Below are 16,648 nucleotides of genomic sequence, written 5' to 3'. Positions count from 1 at the left end.
CTCCAGGTCTCTCTCCACAGGGACAGAGGGGAGGAATCCGGGGACCAGCCCTCTTAGGAACCCAGGGGCACATGGGGCTGGGAGGTCCCTGGGGTCCCACTCAGTCCTCAGCGACATGCCCCCCCGCCAGCCAGTGTCCAGCACCTGCCTCAGAATCACCTGGGAGCTTGGATTTTTTTTTTTTTTTTTTTAGGGCTTCAGCTGAGGCATATGGAAGTTCCCAGGCTAGGGGTCCAATTGGAGCTGTAGCTGCCAGCCTACACCACAGCCACAGCAACGCTGGGTCCCAGCCATATCTGTGACCTAAACTGGAGCCCACTGCAACACCAGATCCTTCACCCACTGAGCAAGGCCAGGGATCAAACCTGCGTCCTCATGAGTACTGGTCGGGTTTGTTACCTCTGAGCCACCACAGAAACTCCTGGGAGCCTGTTTAAAAGGGCCAATCTAGGAGTTCCCTGTGGTACCTTGGGTTAAGGATCCAGTGGTGTCACTGCAGTGGCTGGAGTTGCTGCTGTGGCGTGGGTTTGATCCTTGGCCCAGGAACTTCCACATGCTGGGGGTACGGCCAAAAAAAAAAAGTCCCGTCCAAGGCCTACAGCAGTGGTTCTCAACCAGGGGTGACTTTGTTCCTGGGAGGGGGACAGTTGGCAATATCTGGACTCATTGTTGGTTGTTACAACTGGAATTGTGCTTCTGACAGGATGCTGCTAAACATCCCATAATGCACAGGCCCGCCCCATGACAAGTGCAACTGGCTTAAAGTGTCAGTGGGGCCGAGGTTGGAAACCCCGCCGTAGCAGAGCCCGGAGTTCTGGTGGGGCCTGGGAATCCTCATTTGTGACAAGCCAAGGACTTCTTCAGTCTTGGCTTGAGTCTGAGAAGCTCTGGCCCCCCAGGTCTCCCCACCCTCACCCCTAGATTGTGGCCACAACTGAGCTGCCCCCTGCCAGACCAGACTCCATGCTGGGCACACAGTGGTGATGAGACAGAGTGCTTGCCACCAGGTAGCTGGGAAGTTGAGGTGCTGAGGGTGGGTGTGGGGTCTGCCTGGAGCCCTGCCAAGGGCTGTCGCACTGATGGCCTGGGTTCCCTTCTCTTGGCCTGCTGGCTGTGCTGTGCCTTTGCTTCGACTCCAGGGAAAGGCCCCAGTTGGCCCCTGTCTATGAGGATGCTGTGGTGAGGCAGCCTGTGGGCAAGAGGTGGCTCCTGTGACGTGGACCCATTGCCACTTGCACGGTGGAGACCTGGAGATGCTAAGCTCTGAGATCTTGTGTTTCCTGTGTGGTGACGCTGGTCTGGGCGGGGTGCTGGGGAGGTGGCAGTGAACCAGCCTCGGGGGACCTCCGAATCCGGACTCTAGGGTGGCTTCTAGCTGGGAGTCCCAAATTCCCCCGCCTGAGAGCCTGAAGATGGTGGCTCATTTCAGCTGGGTCCTCCCCCTTCATATAGCCTTGGACGCCTCTGCGGTCACTGGGGGCCTGGGACGAAGCATTCCCTCCCCCAGGTGTGCATTTGCCTTCCTGCTTTTGGGGAGAACCCACACGAGAAGGGGTGGCCTGGGGTCAGCGACCAGCCCCACCGTTCTGTCCAGTCTTGCTCGGGCTTGCTCTGCCACCTCTGGGCTGTGGCTTCTTCGTCTGTGAGATGGGAAGCACAGTAACAACAACGGCACGTATCTCCGAGGACTGAGCTAGAGTTGGTTGTGTGTCTAAAGCCTGGGGTCCCGTAGAACAGGCTCAATGAACAGGACCTGGTTTTACTGCTGATTAATTAAAGGTGAACCTGGAGGGCAGAGGGTGTCCTAGAGCCAGTGTCCCGCTCCGTGCAACTCTGTTGGGCTCTGCAGAGGCGGTGGCAGCAGATAGAGGCCACGTGCCCCTGCTCTGTGTGGGGTCCCACAGTGCCAGCTGCCTTTCTTGGCCCCTGACACGGGGAAGATGCTGGGACGTGGCCACACACACACGGTGCTGGCAGAATTCCTTGCCTCGCCCCTCTGGCTGAGCACTGGAGAAGGGAGTTGGACAGGGCACTGCCGTCTCCCCGACGGCCCCTGTGACGGGCCTCTGGGTCCCTGGGTGCAGCCTTGCCCTTACCTGCCTGATTTCCCCCATCCCCCAGCCTTCTCCCACCTCTTCCTGAGAGCCACCTCTGTCCTTCTGGGTCCTGCTGGGCTGTCCCCACCGCCTGGGCCATCTCTGCATCTTCACCTGGCTCACTGCAGCCTTGAGGTCCCGCTCTGGTGTCCCCAGGCCAAGTCAGGCCCCGATCTGCTCAGCATTCTCGTGGCCCCTTCCACCTCCTCGGGCTGGCGGCAGTTGTCAGTCACTTTTTGTGAAAGTCCGAGGCCCCACGCAGCTGGGGACCCTGGAGGAGGTCTGCTCCCATTGTGTCCCCACACCCCAGGGCCTGGCACCCAGCCGGCACCCACAGTGAGTCTTTGTGGAGCGTAACAGAGGCTGTGGTCCGGATTTGGGGCCAGGGGAGCTCCGAGGGACACCAGCCTGGTCGGGTGCTCTGCTCTATTTCAGGACAACCCAGAAATAGCTGAATTACGCTGCTGTGATGGCCACCAGCGGCTGTGGTGGGTGGAGAGGGCTCACCCTGCCTCCCTGGGATTTGGGCGTCTAATTGTATATTTTAAAGCTAAAAACGAAACTCCCCTGAAAACCCAGTCTCTATAATTACCTGTGCCTGGCAGCATGGAGCCGGGGCTCAATCCCTGACGCCCCAGGCTAGGGGGCTCGTGCCATTTCATATCTCACTAAGGGGGTGCCCAGTCCTGCTGGGAGGGCGGGGGGTGAGCCCAGGCCTTGATTAGGGTAGATGGGCATTCACATCCCTTTTGCTTTTTTGTTTTTTTTTTCCCCTTTTTCGGGCTGCACCCACGGCATATGGAGGTTCCCAGGCGAGGGGTCTAATCGGAGCTGTAGCCACCGGCCTACACCAGAGCCATAGCAACACCAGATCTGAGCCACGTCTGCGACCTACACCACAGCTCATGGCAACACCAGATCCTTAACCCACTGAGCAAGGCCAGGGATCGAACCCACAACCTCATGGTTCCTAGTCGGATTCATTTCCGCTGCGCCACGAGGGGAACTCCCAAGATCCCTTTTGCTTTTGACCAGCCCTTTAACCTCACACCCTGTTCTCATGTTTCAGTTTGAATTACAGAAACAATTCTTGTACAGACATGAAGGTCTGAGGTCCTTCACCCCACCTTAGCCAGACCTGCTTCGAGTTCCCACCTTCCTTCGGCTGCTGTATCCTCCTGTCACTGTGCAGGTGGAGCAGGCCACTCGGCTCGGGAGCCCAGAGTTCAGGGCTATGGACGGTGTCCTTTCGGGCTTGGTTCCATCATCTTTACATTTCTTTACGTATGTGATGTGAGCCGTGTCAGCAGGGTGAGCGGGGTAGGGTGCGGGGAAGCACCATCCTGTGTTTGTTTGTTTAGGCTGTGCCTGCAGCATGTAGAAGTTCCTGGGCCAGGGATCGAACCTGTGCCATGGCAGTAACCTGAACCACTGCAGTGGCAACAGCAGATCCTTAACCCACTGCGCCACGAAAGAACTCCTGTCCCGTGTTTACTTCATCAGCATCTTCTTCATGATTTTTCCTCAGAGATGCTCATTTATCATCATTTTTTCACCCTCTCCCTCTTTGAGACGGTGGCTCACTGCCCCTCCCGCCTCTGGGGGATGTGTGCAGAGACTTGCGACACCCAGGCAGCCCCGTGCCTGCCCCATGCCTGCCCCCTGGGGCCACAGTCCATCGAGGTCACGGCAGATGTCAGATGGCGCTCAGCTTTCAGGGTCGTAGTCAGCCTTCAGGGCTCTAAGCAGTGCTGCCGTGGGCCTTTGCTATTCCTGGGGGTCATTCCCCAGTGGCTTTTTGGCTCTGGCCTCCTTATGCTTAAACCTGTTGGGCACATTCCCACTGCAGGGCCTTTGCACTGACCGTTCCTTCTGCCTGGACTGCTGCTCCCCCAGGTTGCTGCATGGGTCTCCTCAGCTCCTCGCTCGGATATCTGTCACTTCCCCAGCCACCACCTTGCCCTCCGTCTCCCAGGGCCTCGGCACTGCCTGCCTCCTTCCCTGGTTCCTTCCTCCCCGCAGCCGTGACCGCCACCGTCTCTTGTATTTTTGGCTCATTTTGTCAGTCTCCTGTCGACTGCCAGACGATAAGCCCCCTGAACCCAGGGATTTCTCTCTGTTTCGTTCATTATTTTTGTCTCTAGGGCCTTCGGCGCTACCTGGCACCTAGGTAGTGCTTAATAAGAGGCTTTTGAGTGAATCAAGTCCCTGCGATTTCCTCAAACCTGGCATGGCCGGCTCTCACTTGGGGCTCCCGGCCCCCTGCTTGGCATCTTATTTCTTGCCTTAAAAAAAAAAAAAAAAGAATGCCCCCTACCTACTTCCACCCCTGAGCCTGAGCTCATCTCCTCCGTCATCCCTGCCCTGTGCCTGGAACCCCATACAGCTGGCTGGGGGTGCCCAGCTCTCTGCCCAGAGGGCCCTGGAGGTGGCTGCAGGGCTGTCCTTTCTGTGACACGGGCTCTGGACCCAGATGGGTCTGGAGTCGAGCCCGGGCTCTGCTGCTCACTGCCCCGTGACTGTGGGTGCGTTGCTCGGCCTTTCTGAGCCTCCTTGTCCTCGTCTGTCAGGTGGCCACAATAACACCCACCCTGCAATGTTGAAGAGCTCCAGGGGCCACACAGTAGGCCAGCAGGAAATAGCCACTGCTGGGGTGTTCGTTTTATCCTCGCTGTGACCTCCTGGGTGGGCCAGGGCGAGGCCGTGAGCTTCTTCCCGTGGGAGTGGTGGCATTTAATAGTGTGTTTTCAGAGCCCTGTGGAAACATGAGGGAGGCCCAGAGCTGATCCCGTGAGCCCTGCCCGGCCCACCTTCCCGCAGGCGGAGAGGAAGCTGAAGCCGCCTGTCACCTGAGCCGGGGAGGGGCTCCGTGGCCTTCTCTGGCCAGGCCTGCAGGAACCAGGATCAGGCGGCCCCGAGCTTCCTGGCCAGCGTTCCCATGGCAGACTCGCCAAGGGGAAGGGGAAGGGAGAGAGGGCAATAGCGGCTTTTGTTCCCAGATGCTAATCCTAATTCCTCTGGGTGTTTCAACACGCCCAGCCCTGGGAGCTTCCTCCTAAGGCTCCAGCAGCTGCTTCCAGCTCCTGGGGTGGCTCGCGCAAGCAGAGGGGGTGGGCAGAGGTCTGAGGGTCCACAGGGGTGCCCTGGCCGCCCCCGGCTCCCCCCACTCCCCTCTTCCAGCATGGTCCTCCGGCTGCTGGGGAGTGATGTGTGCCTTTCCCCTTCCACCCACCGCCTCCCGCTGCTCTCCGCCTCTGCCTCGAGCCGGCATCCAGAGTCAAGGACAGGGCCTCTGCCAGAGGACCATTTCAAAGTTCTCACCGTGGCCCTCAAGGTCCGGCGTGACCTGACCCTGCTCCCAGACAGCCTCACGCCCTCAGCTCCCTCCCTGGTCCCCTGGCCGCTTCTCCATCTGCCAAGCTTATGTCTACCTCAGGGCCTTGGCACTGGCTCTTCACGCATCTCCTCCCGGTCTTTGCTCAGCCTGCATCCTCACTCCCCTCCAGCCGGTGCTCAGATATCGCTGCCAAAGGGCTCTCCCCAACCGCCCGCCCACAGTAGCAGCCCCCACCTGCTCATCTCCATCCAGTAAGTGCTCCCTGCCCTCCTTCTCTGCTCTGTCTGCTCCATTTTTCTCTTTATTTACCATGGTTTTCGTTGGGTACCAGTTTCATTGGGCTGTAATTCACCAACCACACAATTCACCCAGGCAAGTGTACAATTCAGTAGTTTTCCTCCATCCACCGAGGTGTGTGACCATCACCACCCTCAGTTTTAGAACATTTTTATCCCCCCCCCCCCAAGAAACTCCATACCCATTAGCGGTCATTCCCATTTTCCCCGATGCCCCCATCCCCTGGCAACCATCAGTCTCTCTGTCTCATAATAGGATTTGCCTATTCCAGATATTGCATAGAAATGGACTCATACAACTTATAGTTGTTTGTGACTGGTTTCTTCCACTTAGCATAACATTTTTCTTTTCTTTTCTTTTTTTTTTTTCATCTTTTGTCTTTTTTAGGGCCGTATCTGTGGCATATGGAGGGTCCCAGGCTAGGGGTCTATTCGGAGCTACAGCCGTCGGCCTACACCACAGCCACATCAATGCCAGATCCGAGCCACATCTGCAACCTACACCACAGCTCACGGCAGCACCGGGTCCTTAACCTGCTGAGTGAGGCCAGGGGGCCTCAGCCTCATGGTTCCTAGTAGGATTCATTTCCACTGTGCCGTGACGGGAACTCCAGCATAATGTTTTCAAGGGGAATGCACAACATGGCATGTTTAGATGCTTATTTTTTTATCGCTGAATAACATTCCGTTGTATGGATGTACCACATTTTGTGTATCCATTCCCTCACTGATGGACATCTGGGTCACTTTCTTGTTTTTGCTTTTTAGGGCCGCACACATGGCATAGGGAAGTTCCCAGCCACACGGGATCCTTAACACACTGAGCGAGGCCAGGGATCAAACCCACATCGTTATGGACACCGGTCGGATTTGTCTCTGCTGAGCCACGACAAGAACGCTGGCTTTCCCTTTCTGGTGATGAATAATGCTGCTCTGTGCCTGTGTGTACCAGCTTTTGTGTGGACCTGTGTTTCATTTCTGTTGGGTCTACACCTAGGAGTACGCTTGCTGAATCATATGGTAACTCCTTAACCTTTTGAGGAACTGCCAGGCTGTTTTCCAAAGCAGCGCCACCGTTTCACATTCCCACCTGCAGTGCACGAGGGTTCCAGTTTCTCCACATCCTCATCAACACTTGTCATTACCTGTCTCGATTATAGCCATTGTAGTGGGTGTGAAGCGCTAACTCATTGCAGTTATGATTTGTGTTTCCCTGAGGGTTAATGATGTAGAGCCTCTTCTCAGGTGCTCATTGGCTCTTTATATATCCTCTCGGGAGAAATTTTTCTATTCAGATCATTTGCCTATTTTATTTTATTTGCTTTTTAGGGCCACCCCCGCAGCGTATGGAAGTTCCCAGGCTAGGGGTCGAATCCGAGCTGCAGCTGCCAGCCTCAGCCACAGCCACAGGAATGCAGGGTTCGAGCCACGTCTGCGACCTACACCACAGCTCCCAGCAATGCCAGATCCTCCACCCACTACATGAGGTCAGGGATTGAACCAGCATCCTCGTGGAGACTGGCTGGATTGGTTTCTGTTGAGCCATGATGGGAGCTCCCTGCCCGTTTAAAAAACTGGGTTATTTGTCTTTATTATTGCATTGTAAGTGCTCTTTATATATTCTTGCTACAAGTCGCTTATCATATATATGCTTTGCAAATATTTTCTTTCGTTTTGTGTATTGCCTTTTCACTTTTTTTGATGGTGTCCTTTGAATCGCAAATTTTTAAAAATTTTTATGAAGTTCAGTATATATTTTTCTTTCGTTGCTTATACTTTTAGGTGTTATATCTAAGAAACTGTTGCTTAATCCCAGATCATGAAGAGTTACCCCTATGTTTTCTTCTCAGAATTCTATAGTTTTAGCTCTTAAACTTAGGTCTTTGATCCATTTTGAGTTAATTATTATATATGGTGGAGAAATGGAGCCTACTTCATTCTTTTGCATGTGAATATACAGTTGTCCCAAAAGGGCTTTTCTTTTCTTTTTTTTTTTTTTTTGTTTGTTCTTTTCAGAGCTGCACCCACAGCATATGGAGGTTCCCAGGCTAGGGATCTAATCGGAGCTGTAGCCACCAGCCTATGCCAGAGCCACAGCAACTTGAGATCTGAGCCTCGTCTGTGACCTGCACCACAGCTCACGGCAATGCCGGGTCCTTACCCACTGAGCAAGGCCAGGGATCGAACCCACAACCTCATGGTTCCTAGTCGGATTCGTTAACCACTGAGCCATGACGGGAACTCCTAAAAAGGCTTTTCTTTCCCCTGTTGGCATCCTTGTTGAAAATTAATTGACCATAAATGCAAAGGTTTATTTCTGAACTCTCAATGCTATTCCATTGATCACTTTTTTTTTTTTTTGGCCATTCCCATCTCTTGCAGAAATTCCCAGGCCAGGGATTGAATCTGTGCCGTAGCAGTAACCAGAGCCACAGCGGTGACAACACCAGATCCTTAACCCGGAGTTCGGAGAACTCCAGCACCATATTTTCATGATTATTGTAGCTTCATAGAAGTTTTGTCATCAAGGCGTGTGAATCCTTTAATCATGTTCTGCTTTTTCTAGATTGTTCTGAGTATTCTGGTCCCTTGAATTTCCAAGGTTTAGGATCAGCTTGTCAATTTTCTAAAGAGAAGCCAGCTAAGATTTTGCTAGGGATCGTATTGAATTTTTAGATCCATTTGGGAGTATTATATCTTAGCCATCTGACGTCTTTTGGTCTATGACTGTGGGATGTCTTTCCATTTATTTGGGTCTTTGTGAATTTCTTTCACCAATACTGTTAAGTTTTCCAGAGTATGTGTTTTGTACTTCTTTCGTTAAGTTAATCCTACCTATTTTATTCCTTTGATACTCCTGTAGCTGAGATTGTTTTCTTCATTTCATTGTGGAAGCTCACTCCTATATAGAAATGATTGGGTTTTGTGTCTTGATCTTATATCCTGCAACCTGGCTGAACTCACGTATTTGAATAGTTTTTTTTTTTTTGTTAGTGGATTTCTTTGGGTTTTCTACATATAAGATCAAGTCATCTGCCCATACAGACAGTTTTAGTTCTTTCTTTCCACTCTCAGCAAAATGCAAGCTCGTCCCCACCGTGGCCCCGTGCATAGAACAGGGGCTCGCACACAGCTGGTGCTCAGTTATTTGAATGAATGACCGAGGGGAGCCGGCGTGCCTGGCTCACATGATGCCCCAGCCCAGGGCTCCTGCCCCTCCTGCGGCACCTGCTTCCTGGGGGGGGGGTCTCTGCCCATATCCACTGGGGGTTGGGAACTCTCCCTTCTTCCCCTCCGTCTCTGCCCTGACGTTTCTGTTCCAGTCTGCAGGGGTTGTGGGAGCTCAGCTTCCTGACAAGGTCAGAGCCTGCTGATTAGCCCCTCTAGACGCCCAGTGTCTTCATCAGATGAGCCGTGTCTCGCAGACCTCCCGAGCCCGGCCCTTTGCAGGCCTCACCTCGCTCCGTGCTTGCAGGTGCCTGCCAGGGAGTGAGTGGTGCCCGTTGTATCGATGACGATGCAGGGGTCAGGCCCCAGCCCGAGCTGCACAGAGTGTGAGGCTGTGAGCCCAGGTCCGCCTGATCGTCCTTGTTGCACCCCCGGCAGGACCTGGGGGACGCCTCAGCCCCAACCTCAAAGCCTTGCAGGGCGAGAGGGAGCGCCTCACAGAGGCTCGGCTCGGGGCTTTCATCGGCCAAGAAACCAAGAGCGTGTCCATTCCTCTCTCACGCGGTGCCCTCTGCCCGAACCATCGCCCCCACTGGCCTCCCGCCTCATCTGTCACGCGGGTCTGGGCTTGATGCCCCCTCCCTGCGGCCAGTCACCTTCCCTGACTCAGCCCTCCCGCCCCTCCTGGTGACAGCGAGTCATTCCTGGGTGACTGTCAGATGTCAGTCTGTGAGTCAGGTCCCCTGCAGTGTCCAGCGCCTGGCACACACTTGGCACTCAGACACAGGTGGGGGCCTCGGCTGCAGAGTGGGTTCCGTCTGCCCGGCTTTGCCGAGCCCTTGGCCTGTGAACTGAGGTGATGGCCGAGTGCCCTGAGCCTGCAGTTGGCCAGTCCTGAGTTCAGATCCTGCTTTGTCTGTCCCTGGGGGTGTGACCTTGGGCAGTTTCCAGGAGCCTCGGCACCCTCAGCCGTGGAAGGGGTGGCATGGAGTCTGCCTTCCAGGTTGCTGTGAAAAGCAAGCAACCCTGGGTTCAGGAGCTGCTCAACCTGCCCCAACCCTCCGACCTGAGCGCCCCCCGCCTCCCCCCAGCCGTTAACCCCAGCCTCCTGGGTCCGCAGGGTGTAAAGCAGTCGCTTCCCCAGCTGTCTGCTCCGCTGCTCCTGTTCCGAGGGACAAACTTGGCCTCTCCCTTCCTGAGCATCGCCTGCCCGGCGGGCTGTGGGCGAGCTATCTCTGCCATGGGCCTGCCACCCCCGGCCCGAGAGGCCCCGCAGCAGCTGGAGAGGCTCGCTGCGCTGCTGCCGCTGCCGCCACCGCTGCGGGCTCCTGCTCCCTCCCAGGGCACAGGGTGCTGAATGTGGGGGCCTGGGCCTGTTCCATGGGCCTGGCAGGAGCTCCAGGGGCTGGAGAGCCAGTCTCCTCCCAGTGGGGAGGGTTGAGCGGTGACACCAGAGCCAGTGGTGGGCTTCGGGCCTGGGTCTTAGCCCTGGGGCTCCCGGTTCCTTTGAAGCTGGGCTTGGACTCTGACTGTGGCCGCTGTGGGCAGTTGCTGGGAGGGTTGGGGCGACCATGGATCGCCGTTTGGAGCAGCTCCAGTGGCAGCTGGTTTTGTAAAGTGCTTTGGGTGGTACCTGGTGCGTAGGAAGCGCTGTTTGAGTGGGAGCCGCTGTCGTTACTATCATCATTGCCGTTATTAGCGGGGAGGAAGGGGCTCTGGAGCCAGCAGCACAGGCGCAGGGCCAGCCCCTTCCTGGCTGGGTGATACTGGGCAGCTTGCTTAGCCTCAGTTTCTTCATCTGTAAAAAGGGCCGGTAGCCCATCTGGTCACCCTGTTGTGAGGGTCACTGGAGATGGCCAGTGGGAATCTGGCTGCTGGGAGGGAATGGCAGGCCAAGGAGCTGCCCGAGGGCCCAGGACAAGGTGGGGGTGGGGACTGGGCAGTGCCGAAGCAGATGAGGCAGCTGCCCCCAGCCTGACCTCACCCCGCCTTGTGTTTTTTTCATTTTTATTATGTTTTTTTCGTTGTTATAACATGCCCACAAAAGCGGATTCTTGTTATGAAAATAATCTCTGTGTTTTTGTTGTTGTTTTTTTTAGTCTTTCGTCTTTTTAGGGCCACACCCGCGGCATCTGGAGGTTCCCAGGCTAGGAGTCTAATCGGAGCTGTTCCTGCTGGCCTACGCCAGAACCACAGCGACGCCAGATCCAAGCCACGTCTGCAGCCTCCACCACAGCTCACGGCAGCGCCAGATTCTTAACCCACTAAGCAAGGCCAGGGATCGAACCCGCAACCTCATGTTTCCTAGTCGGATTCATTTCCACTGCATCATGACAGGAACTCCTGAAAATACACTTTGTGATCCAAAGTGGAAAGCGAGAGGTCCCCTCCCCACCCCTGCAGGTAGCAGGACCCTCACGCCCTAAAGGTGGACGCTGTGCCCTGTGCTCACTGCCTCTCTGGCCCGCAGGGAGGAGGTGCAGGAGAACTGTGTGCGGTGGCGGAAGAGGTTCACCTTCGTGTGTAAGATGAGCGCCAACCCGGCCACCGGCCTGCTGGACCCCTGCGTCTTCCGGGTGTCAGTGCGCAAGGTGAGGTGGCGGGGCCGGTGGGGCCACTGGCCTGGTGGCGTTAGGCCCGTGCCCCAAGTGACTGGGTCTGCCCGTCTTCTTGCCTCCTCCCCTGGCAGGCAGATTGGGGGGGTGGGGCGGAATGGGGAGACCCACGAGGTCCCTGGGATCCCCGGTCACCCTCGTGCCTGTGTCTGTCTCCCGTGCAGGAGCTGAAAGGCGGGAAGGCTTATTCCAAGGTAAGCAGGGCCGCGTGAAGGGGATGGGGGGGCGGGCTGGGGCCCGGCTGGACTGGCATGAAGACGCTCCATCTGTGTCTCTGCCCCAAACAGGAGGCACCCTGCCCTCCATGGATGTATTACTTTTTGGCGATATCTGTATTGACCATCTTTGCGCTTAACACACACACAGCGAATGCTTGTTGCAGCACACATAGCACAGAGGTTCCCAGAGTGACAGGTGGTTTCCACCCTGTTCCTCCTCAGGCCTCCCCCACCCCCAGATCCCACCATTTCGATTGGTTAGGCTCTTCCCAGACCCTTTAAGGAAAAAAAAAAAAAATGCATGAAATACATCATCCATGGAGAGCAGTAACTAAAACACGTGCATGTGGTTCAGAGGGTCACACAGGGGCTCGCCGGTGTGTACTTGGGCACATGCAGACCATCTGATTTTATTTGCTTTTTTTCTGCTTTTTAGGGCCGCATCTGTGGCATATGGAGGTTCCCAGGCTAGGGGTGGAATCAAGCTATGGCTGCCGGCCTGCACCACAGCCACAGCCATGCTAGATTCGAGCCACATCTGCAACTACACCACAGCTTACGGCAACACTGGATCCTTAACCCACTGAGCGAGACCAGGGATCGAACCCACAACCTCATGGTTCCTAGTCGGATGCGTTTCCGCTGCGCCACAACGGGAACTCTGGGACCATCTGATTTCTAAATTCACAAGATGGACTTGTCCTAAACAGATTTCCACAGCTTGGCTTTTTTGCTTACCAATATACCGGGGCATGTGTTTGTGTCACCAGAGATGTCCTTTTGCTTTCTAAGAGCCGCAGGGCCCACCTGCCTGCTGGGGGAGGGGGAAGGGGGCTCAGGCAGCCCCCGCCGCTGTGCATCTGTGTTGTTGCCAGGCTTTCCCTGGGCCCACAGACACAGGAAAACCTTTCCTGCTGGGGAAGGCAGGAGGAGACGGCTCTGAATCAGCCTGCTCTGCCCTAAGTCCCCTTGTATGTGTGGTGGGGGGGGCGACTCTCCCCACCCTCTGTGGCCCAGGAAGGCGCTCTGTCAGTCCAGAGGGGACATTCCTTTGCCTCGCCTGACCCTGCATGGAAGGTCCAAGGGCGATTCCTGCCCCCCCTCTCCCCAACCCGAGCTCAGGGAGCTCAGGGGACTGGGCTGTGCACCCTGCCCCCCTGGGGCGCTGACGCCCTCCCCAGACGCAGACGGCAGGGAGGCTAGAACTGGAAGGCCCTGTCAGAGCGGAGATTTCTCCTCCTGTCAACGCCCGTGGGTGAGGACAGCTGCCCAGGCAGCAGAGAAACTGCCAGCAAACAGCCGGAGCAGCCCACCTCCCCCAGCAACCTGCTGTGTCACGTGTCAGGCCTGCCAGGCCCCTCCCTTCTGTTCTCTCATCAGACCACCAGCCCAGGCTCAGCTCCCCTTCATCAGAGGGGGAACCTGAGACTTGATGGCGATCAGGCCTGGTTTCAGGCCTGGCTCTGCCAGTGGAGGTGTGCGAGCCCCTGAGCAAGTCACTGGCTGCTCTGAGCCCTAGTTTCCTGGTCTGTAAAGTGGGGCTTGCTCTGAGATGACAGCAGGGCTGGGATCCGAACCCGAGTCCCTGATTTTGGAGCATGTGCCCTCAGCTCTGCAGTAGAGACCTGCCTGCAGCAGGCGCACAGTAAATGTCCCTCATGACTTGGTTTATGCTCTAAGTCCCCAAGGCCAGCACCTTCACCTCAGCCTCCCAGTCTGGCAGACTTGGCTTCCACTTAGGAGGCCTCGTTAGCTCATGCCCCTGTTGTCACACTGTCCCACTTCCCTCCCCACCCCGGCTCCCTCTGCAGCCCAGAGCAGCTAGGAGTTCCCTTCAGCCCCTCACTCCAGCTCCCACCAGGGTCTCCTGCCCACCCTGCAGAGGGTCCCCCGCCCCTCATCCCAGCGCCAAGTTCCCACGGGCCGTCCCCCCTCCTGTCCGCTGCCCTGGTGGCTCCCACAGCTCAGCCTTGTTTCCCAGGGAACAATGCGTCTGTGTCACAGACAACAATGTCTTTTCATCTCGGGCGCTGCCCCAGTGCACGCTGGGATGCAGCACAAAGGGTGCTTTGTGCAGCTCAGGGATGTGAGCCCCTGGCTTTGCCACGTCGGAGCCACCAACCGGGGCCTCTGTCCTTGGGTGCCGGTTATGCAACAGTCATTCTGGGCTGTGGGGCGGACCCAGGGGCTCTGCCTCCCCTCCCGCTCGCCACCTTGTCATGCTAACCCTTGGGCTGCCAGCCTAGCCACCCACATACCCCTAAGCCTCTCACACTCTCCGCTGTCCCTCCCAGCTGGGCTTTGCTGACTTGAACTTGGCCGAGTTTGCAGGCTCAGGCTCCACCGTGCGCTGCTGCCTGCTGGAGGGGTATGACACGAAGAACACCCGACAGGACAACTCCATCCTCAAGGTACCGGGCCCTGCGGCCACCAGGAGGCGGGGGGCAAACATGCTCTTTGTCAGAGGCCCCTGGAGGGTTGTTAAGAATACAGGTTCTCAGGAGTTTCCTGGTGGTCTAGTGGTTAGGACTCGGTGCTTTCACCGCTGTGGCCCAGGTTCAATCCCTGGTCTGGGAACTGAGATCCCACATCAAGCCAACTGCACTGCTGAGGCCAAAAAAAAAAAAAAAAAAAAAAAAAAAGGAGGGAGAGAGAGAGAATCCATGTTCTCTCTCACTCAGTCCCTGAGAGACACTGAGAAGATGTGGGCCCTGAGGTCAGAAAACCCCATCGGAGGCCTGACTCTGCCACTGTCCTCAGCTTCCCCATCCATCTTGGGGTCGAGGCTGGCCTCCAAGGCTTTGGTGAGCACTTTCTGCGAGATCAGCATCACCACGTGCCCACCACCCCTTATCCCGTGGTGCCCAACAGCAGCCCCGTGGGGGTGGTATCTCTTATGGCCTCAGCTTGGCACAGGAGGGGGTGAGGCCCAGAGGTTAGCTCCTCCACCTGGGGTCACAAGCAGAGCTGCCCTTGCAGCCCAGCTCCTAACCCTGCCCCACATGACGGAGGCTGCCTGAGCTCCCAGAGCATCAGTGAGCAGACAGGCTTGGCGTCCCTGGCCCCGGGCAGACCCAGGCGGCTGCTCAGTGGGCCCAGGCAGGTGAAAGCTCCCGCCCTCCCCCCAGGGAGCTGCCTCTTTGGCCTCTTGGGATGGATATGTGGGCGTCCGCTGCCAGCACCCTTCTCTTGCTTGTCGCCACACCGTCTGCCCGGCTGGGAAGGTCAGTCTTGTCCTAAGCACACCTCTGTGAGCTGACCCAGCTGGGGCATCGTGTGTGCAGCAGAGCCAGGCAGGACGGGGTGGGCATGGGGCCTCCTGGTGGACCTTTTGCAGAAGAAATCGGAGGCCCCTGAAAAGGTCCAGGCTGGTTGTTGTGAGAGCCAAGGCCTTTCGGCCTCACGCCGGTGGCCCTGTGCACCCTCAGGCCAGATCAAGGGGACCCTGGGGGCAGGTGGCTTTGGGTTTAAGGCCAGCTCCCTGCACAGTCAGGTCTCTCGAGGTGTCTCAGTTCCCTCCTCTGCAGCCTGGACCCGTCACGCACTTCGTAGGTTGTTATCGTGGCCCAGTGAAATAATCCGTCAAAAAAAGCCTCAGCCCAGTGGTCACCTTCTTTGTCGGACATGTCCCCGGGCTCTGTGCACCTCTTCTTCACCCCATCATCCCGTGCCTGTCACTCTCTCCCACTCCAGAGTGGGGGACCCACACCTTGCCTTGTTTGGACCACTGCCAAAATCTTTGCCCACGTGGGTGTTGCATTGCCAGTGGCTTCTTGCTTTACTTTATCCAGCAAACTCCCAAGCCCCTGCTTCCACCACGTCGGTCTTGGTGAGACGCTCCCCAGCAGGTGGGCATTGAGAGCCTCCCTCCCGCCCGCCTGGCCGCTCCGAGGGCCTGAGGGGTGCTGAGGATGAAGTGTCTGCAGCCCCACCCTTGAGGGCCCCACGGTCCAGCCCTAGTTGTGAAATGACAGAAGCTAACCGTCCGCTCCTGAGTCCCTCCGTGCCAGACACCCAGTGGCCTCTCCACTAGCCCCCTGGAGAAGGGGTCAGGATTAGTCTTCTCTGCATGAGGAAACTGGGGCTCAGCGAGGTCCGGTGGCCTTGCCTGGGCCAGCAAGGGACAGAGACAGGATCAGAGTCCAAGCCCATCTGAAGCCAGAGCCGGGAGGTGCAAGGAGGACGGGCGCTGGGGCTGGGTGGGTGCAGGAGGCGTGGCTGATGTCTCCGGCTCTCGCCCAGGTCACCATTGGCATGTTCCTGCTCTCTGGAGATCCCTGCTTCAAGACGTGAGTGCTGGTGCAGGCTGCTGGGGCGGGGGCGGGGGCGGGGGCCCGTCCCTCCCCTAGGCTCTTGGGTTCCCCCTTCTGACCCTGAAATGGGGCACCCCAGTGACACCCATCTGTCTTCCCTAAGGCCACCGTCCACTGCCAAGTCCATCTCCATCCCAGGCCAAGACTCCTCCCTGCAGCTGACATGCAAGGGTGGCGGGACAGGCAGCAGCGGCAGCAGCAGCACCAACTCCCTGACGGGGTCCCGGCCCTCCAAGGCCCGGCCCACCATCCTCAGTTCAGGTACTCTTCCCCTCCTGCCCCCCCCCATGCCCAAGGCTTTCATCTTCCCAGATCCCCAGGTCCCAAGGGGGACACTTAGAAGAGAAGGCTAGTGGGGTGGCATTCGCCCACCCATTCTTACGTTAAGCAGACGTCTGAGCCCCTCCTGTGAGCCGGGCACTGTGTGTGGCCCCAGGATCACAGAAGCACCCTGGACTGAGGACGATACAGGCCCCTGGCCTCATGGCTCTCCTGGTCTAGCAGGAGCGACAGGGGTCAGTGAGAGAATAAGTCAAATGCATGCCCGCCTACAGCTGTGAGAGAGACACAGAAGGTGTCCGCCTGGGAAGGGCCAGGGCACGCCC

At 57.1% G+C, this 16,648-nt stretch overlaps 2 protein-coding genes across 2 annotated transcripts in view; one reads left to right on the top strand and one right to left on the bottom strand.

Moving 5' to 3' along the window:
• The window catches only part of STXBP1 (syntaxin binding protein 1), a 775,650-nt gene that overhangs the window by 440,310 nt on the left and 318,692 nt on the right, over nt 1-16,648 (bottom strand). The gene's annotated exons all lie outside the window — the stretch shown is intronic.
• EEIG1 (estrogen-induced osteoclastogenesis regulator 1) overlaps nt 1-16,648 on the top strand; it is a 38,059-nt gene that overhangs the window by 14,246 nt on the left and 7,165 nt on the right. The window contains exons 2-6 of the mRNA XM_084998073.1: nt 11,368-11,488; nt 11,677-11,706; nt 14,025-14,141; nt 15,973-16,019; nt 16,147-16,304. Of these exons, the coding sequence (XP_084854199.1) occupies nt 11,368-11,488; nt 11,677-11,706; nt 14,025-14,141; nt 15,973-16,019; nt 16,147-16,304 (473 nt within the window). The remainder of the gene's footprint in view (nt 1-11,367; nt 11,489-11,676; nt 11,707-14,024; nt 14,142-15,972; nt 16,020-16,146; nt 16,305-16,648) is intronic.

This window comes from Sus scrofa, chromosome 1 (genome assembly GCF_054392235.1).
Source record: "Sus scrofa isolate SSC_HxYL_T2T_F1_AM1 chromosome 1, Sscrofa_HxYL_maternal_Yorkshire_Landrace_v2.0, whole genome shotgun sequence".
Lineage (NCBI taxonomy): Eukaryota > Metazoa > Chordata > Mammalia > Artiodactyla > Suidae > Sus > Sus scrofa.
This window is presented reverse-complemented; position numbering and strand designations above follow the sequence as displayed.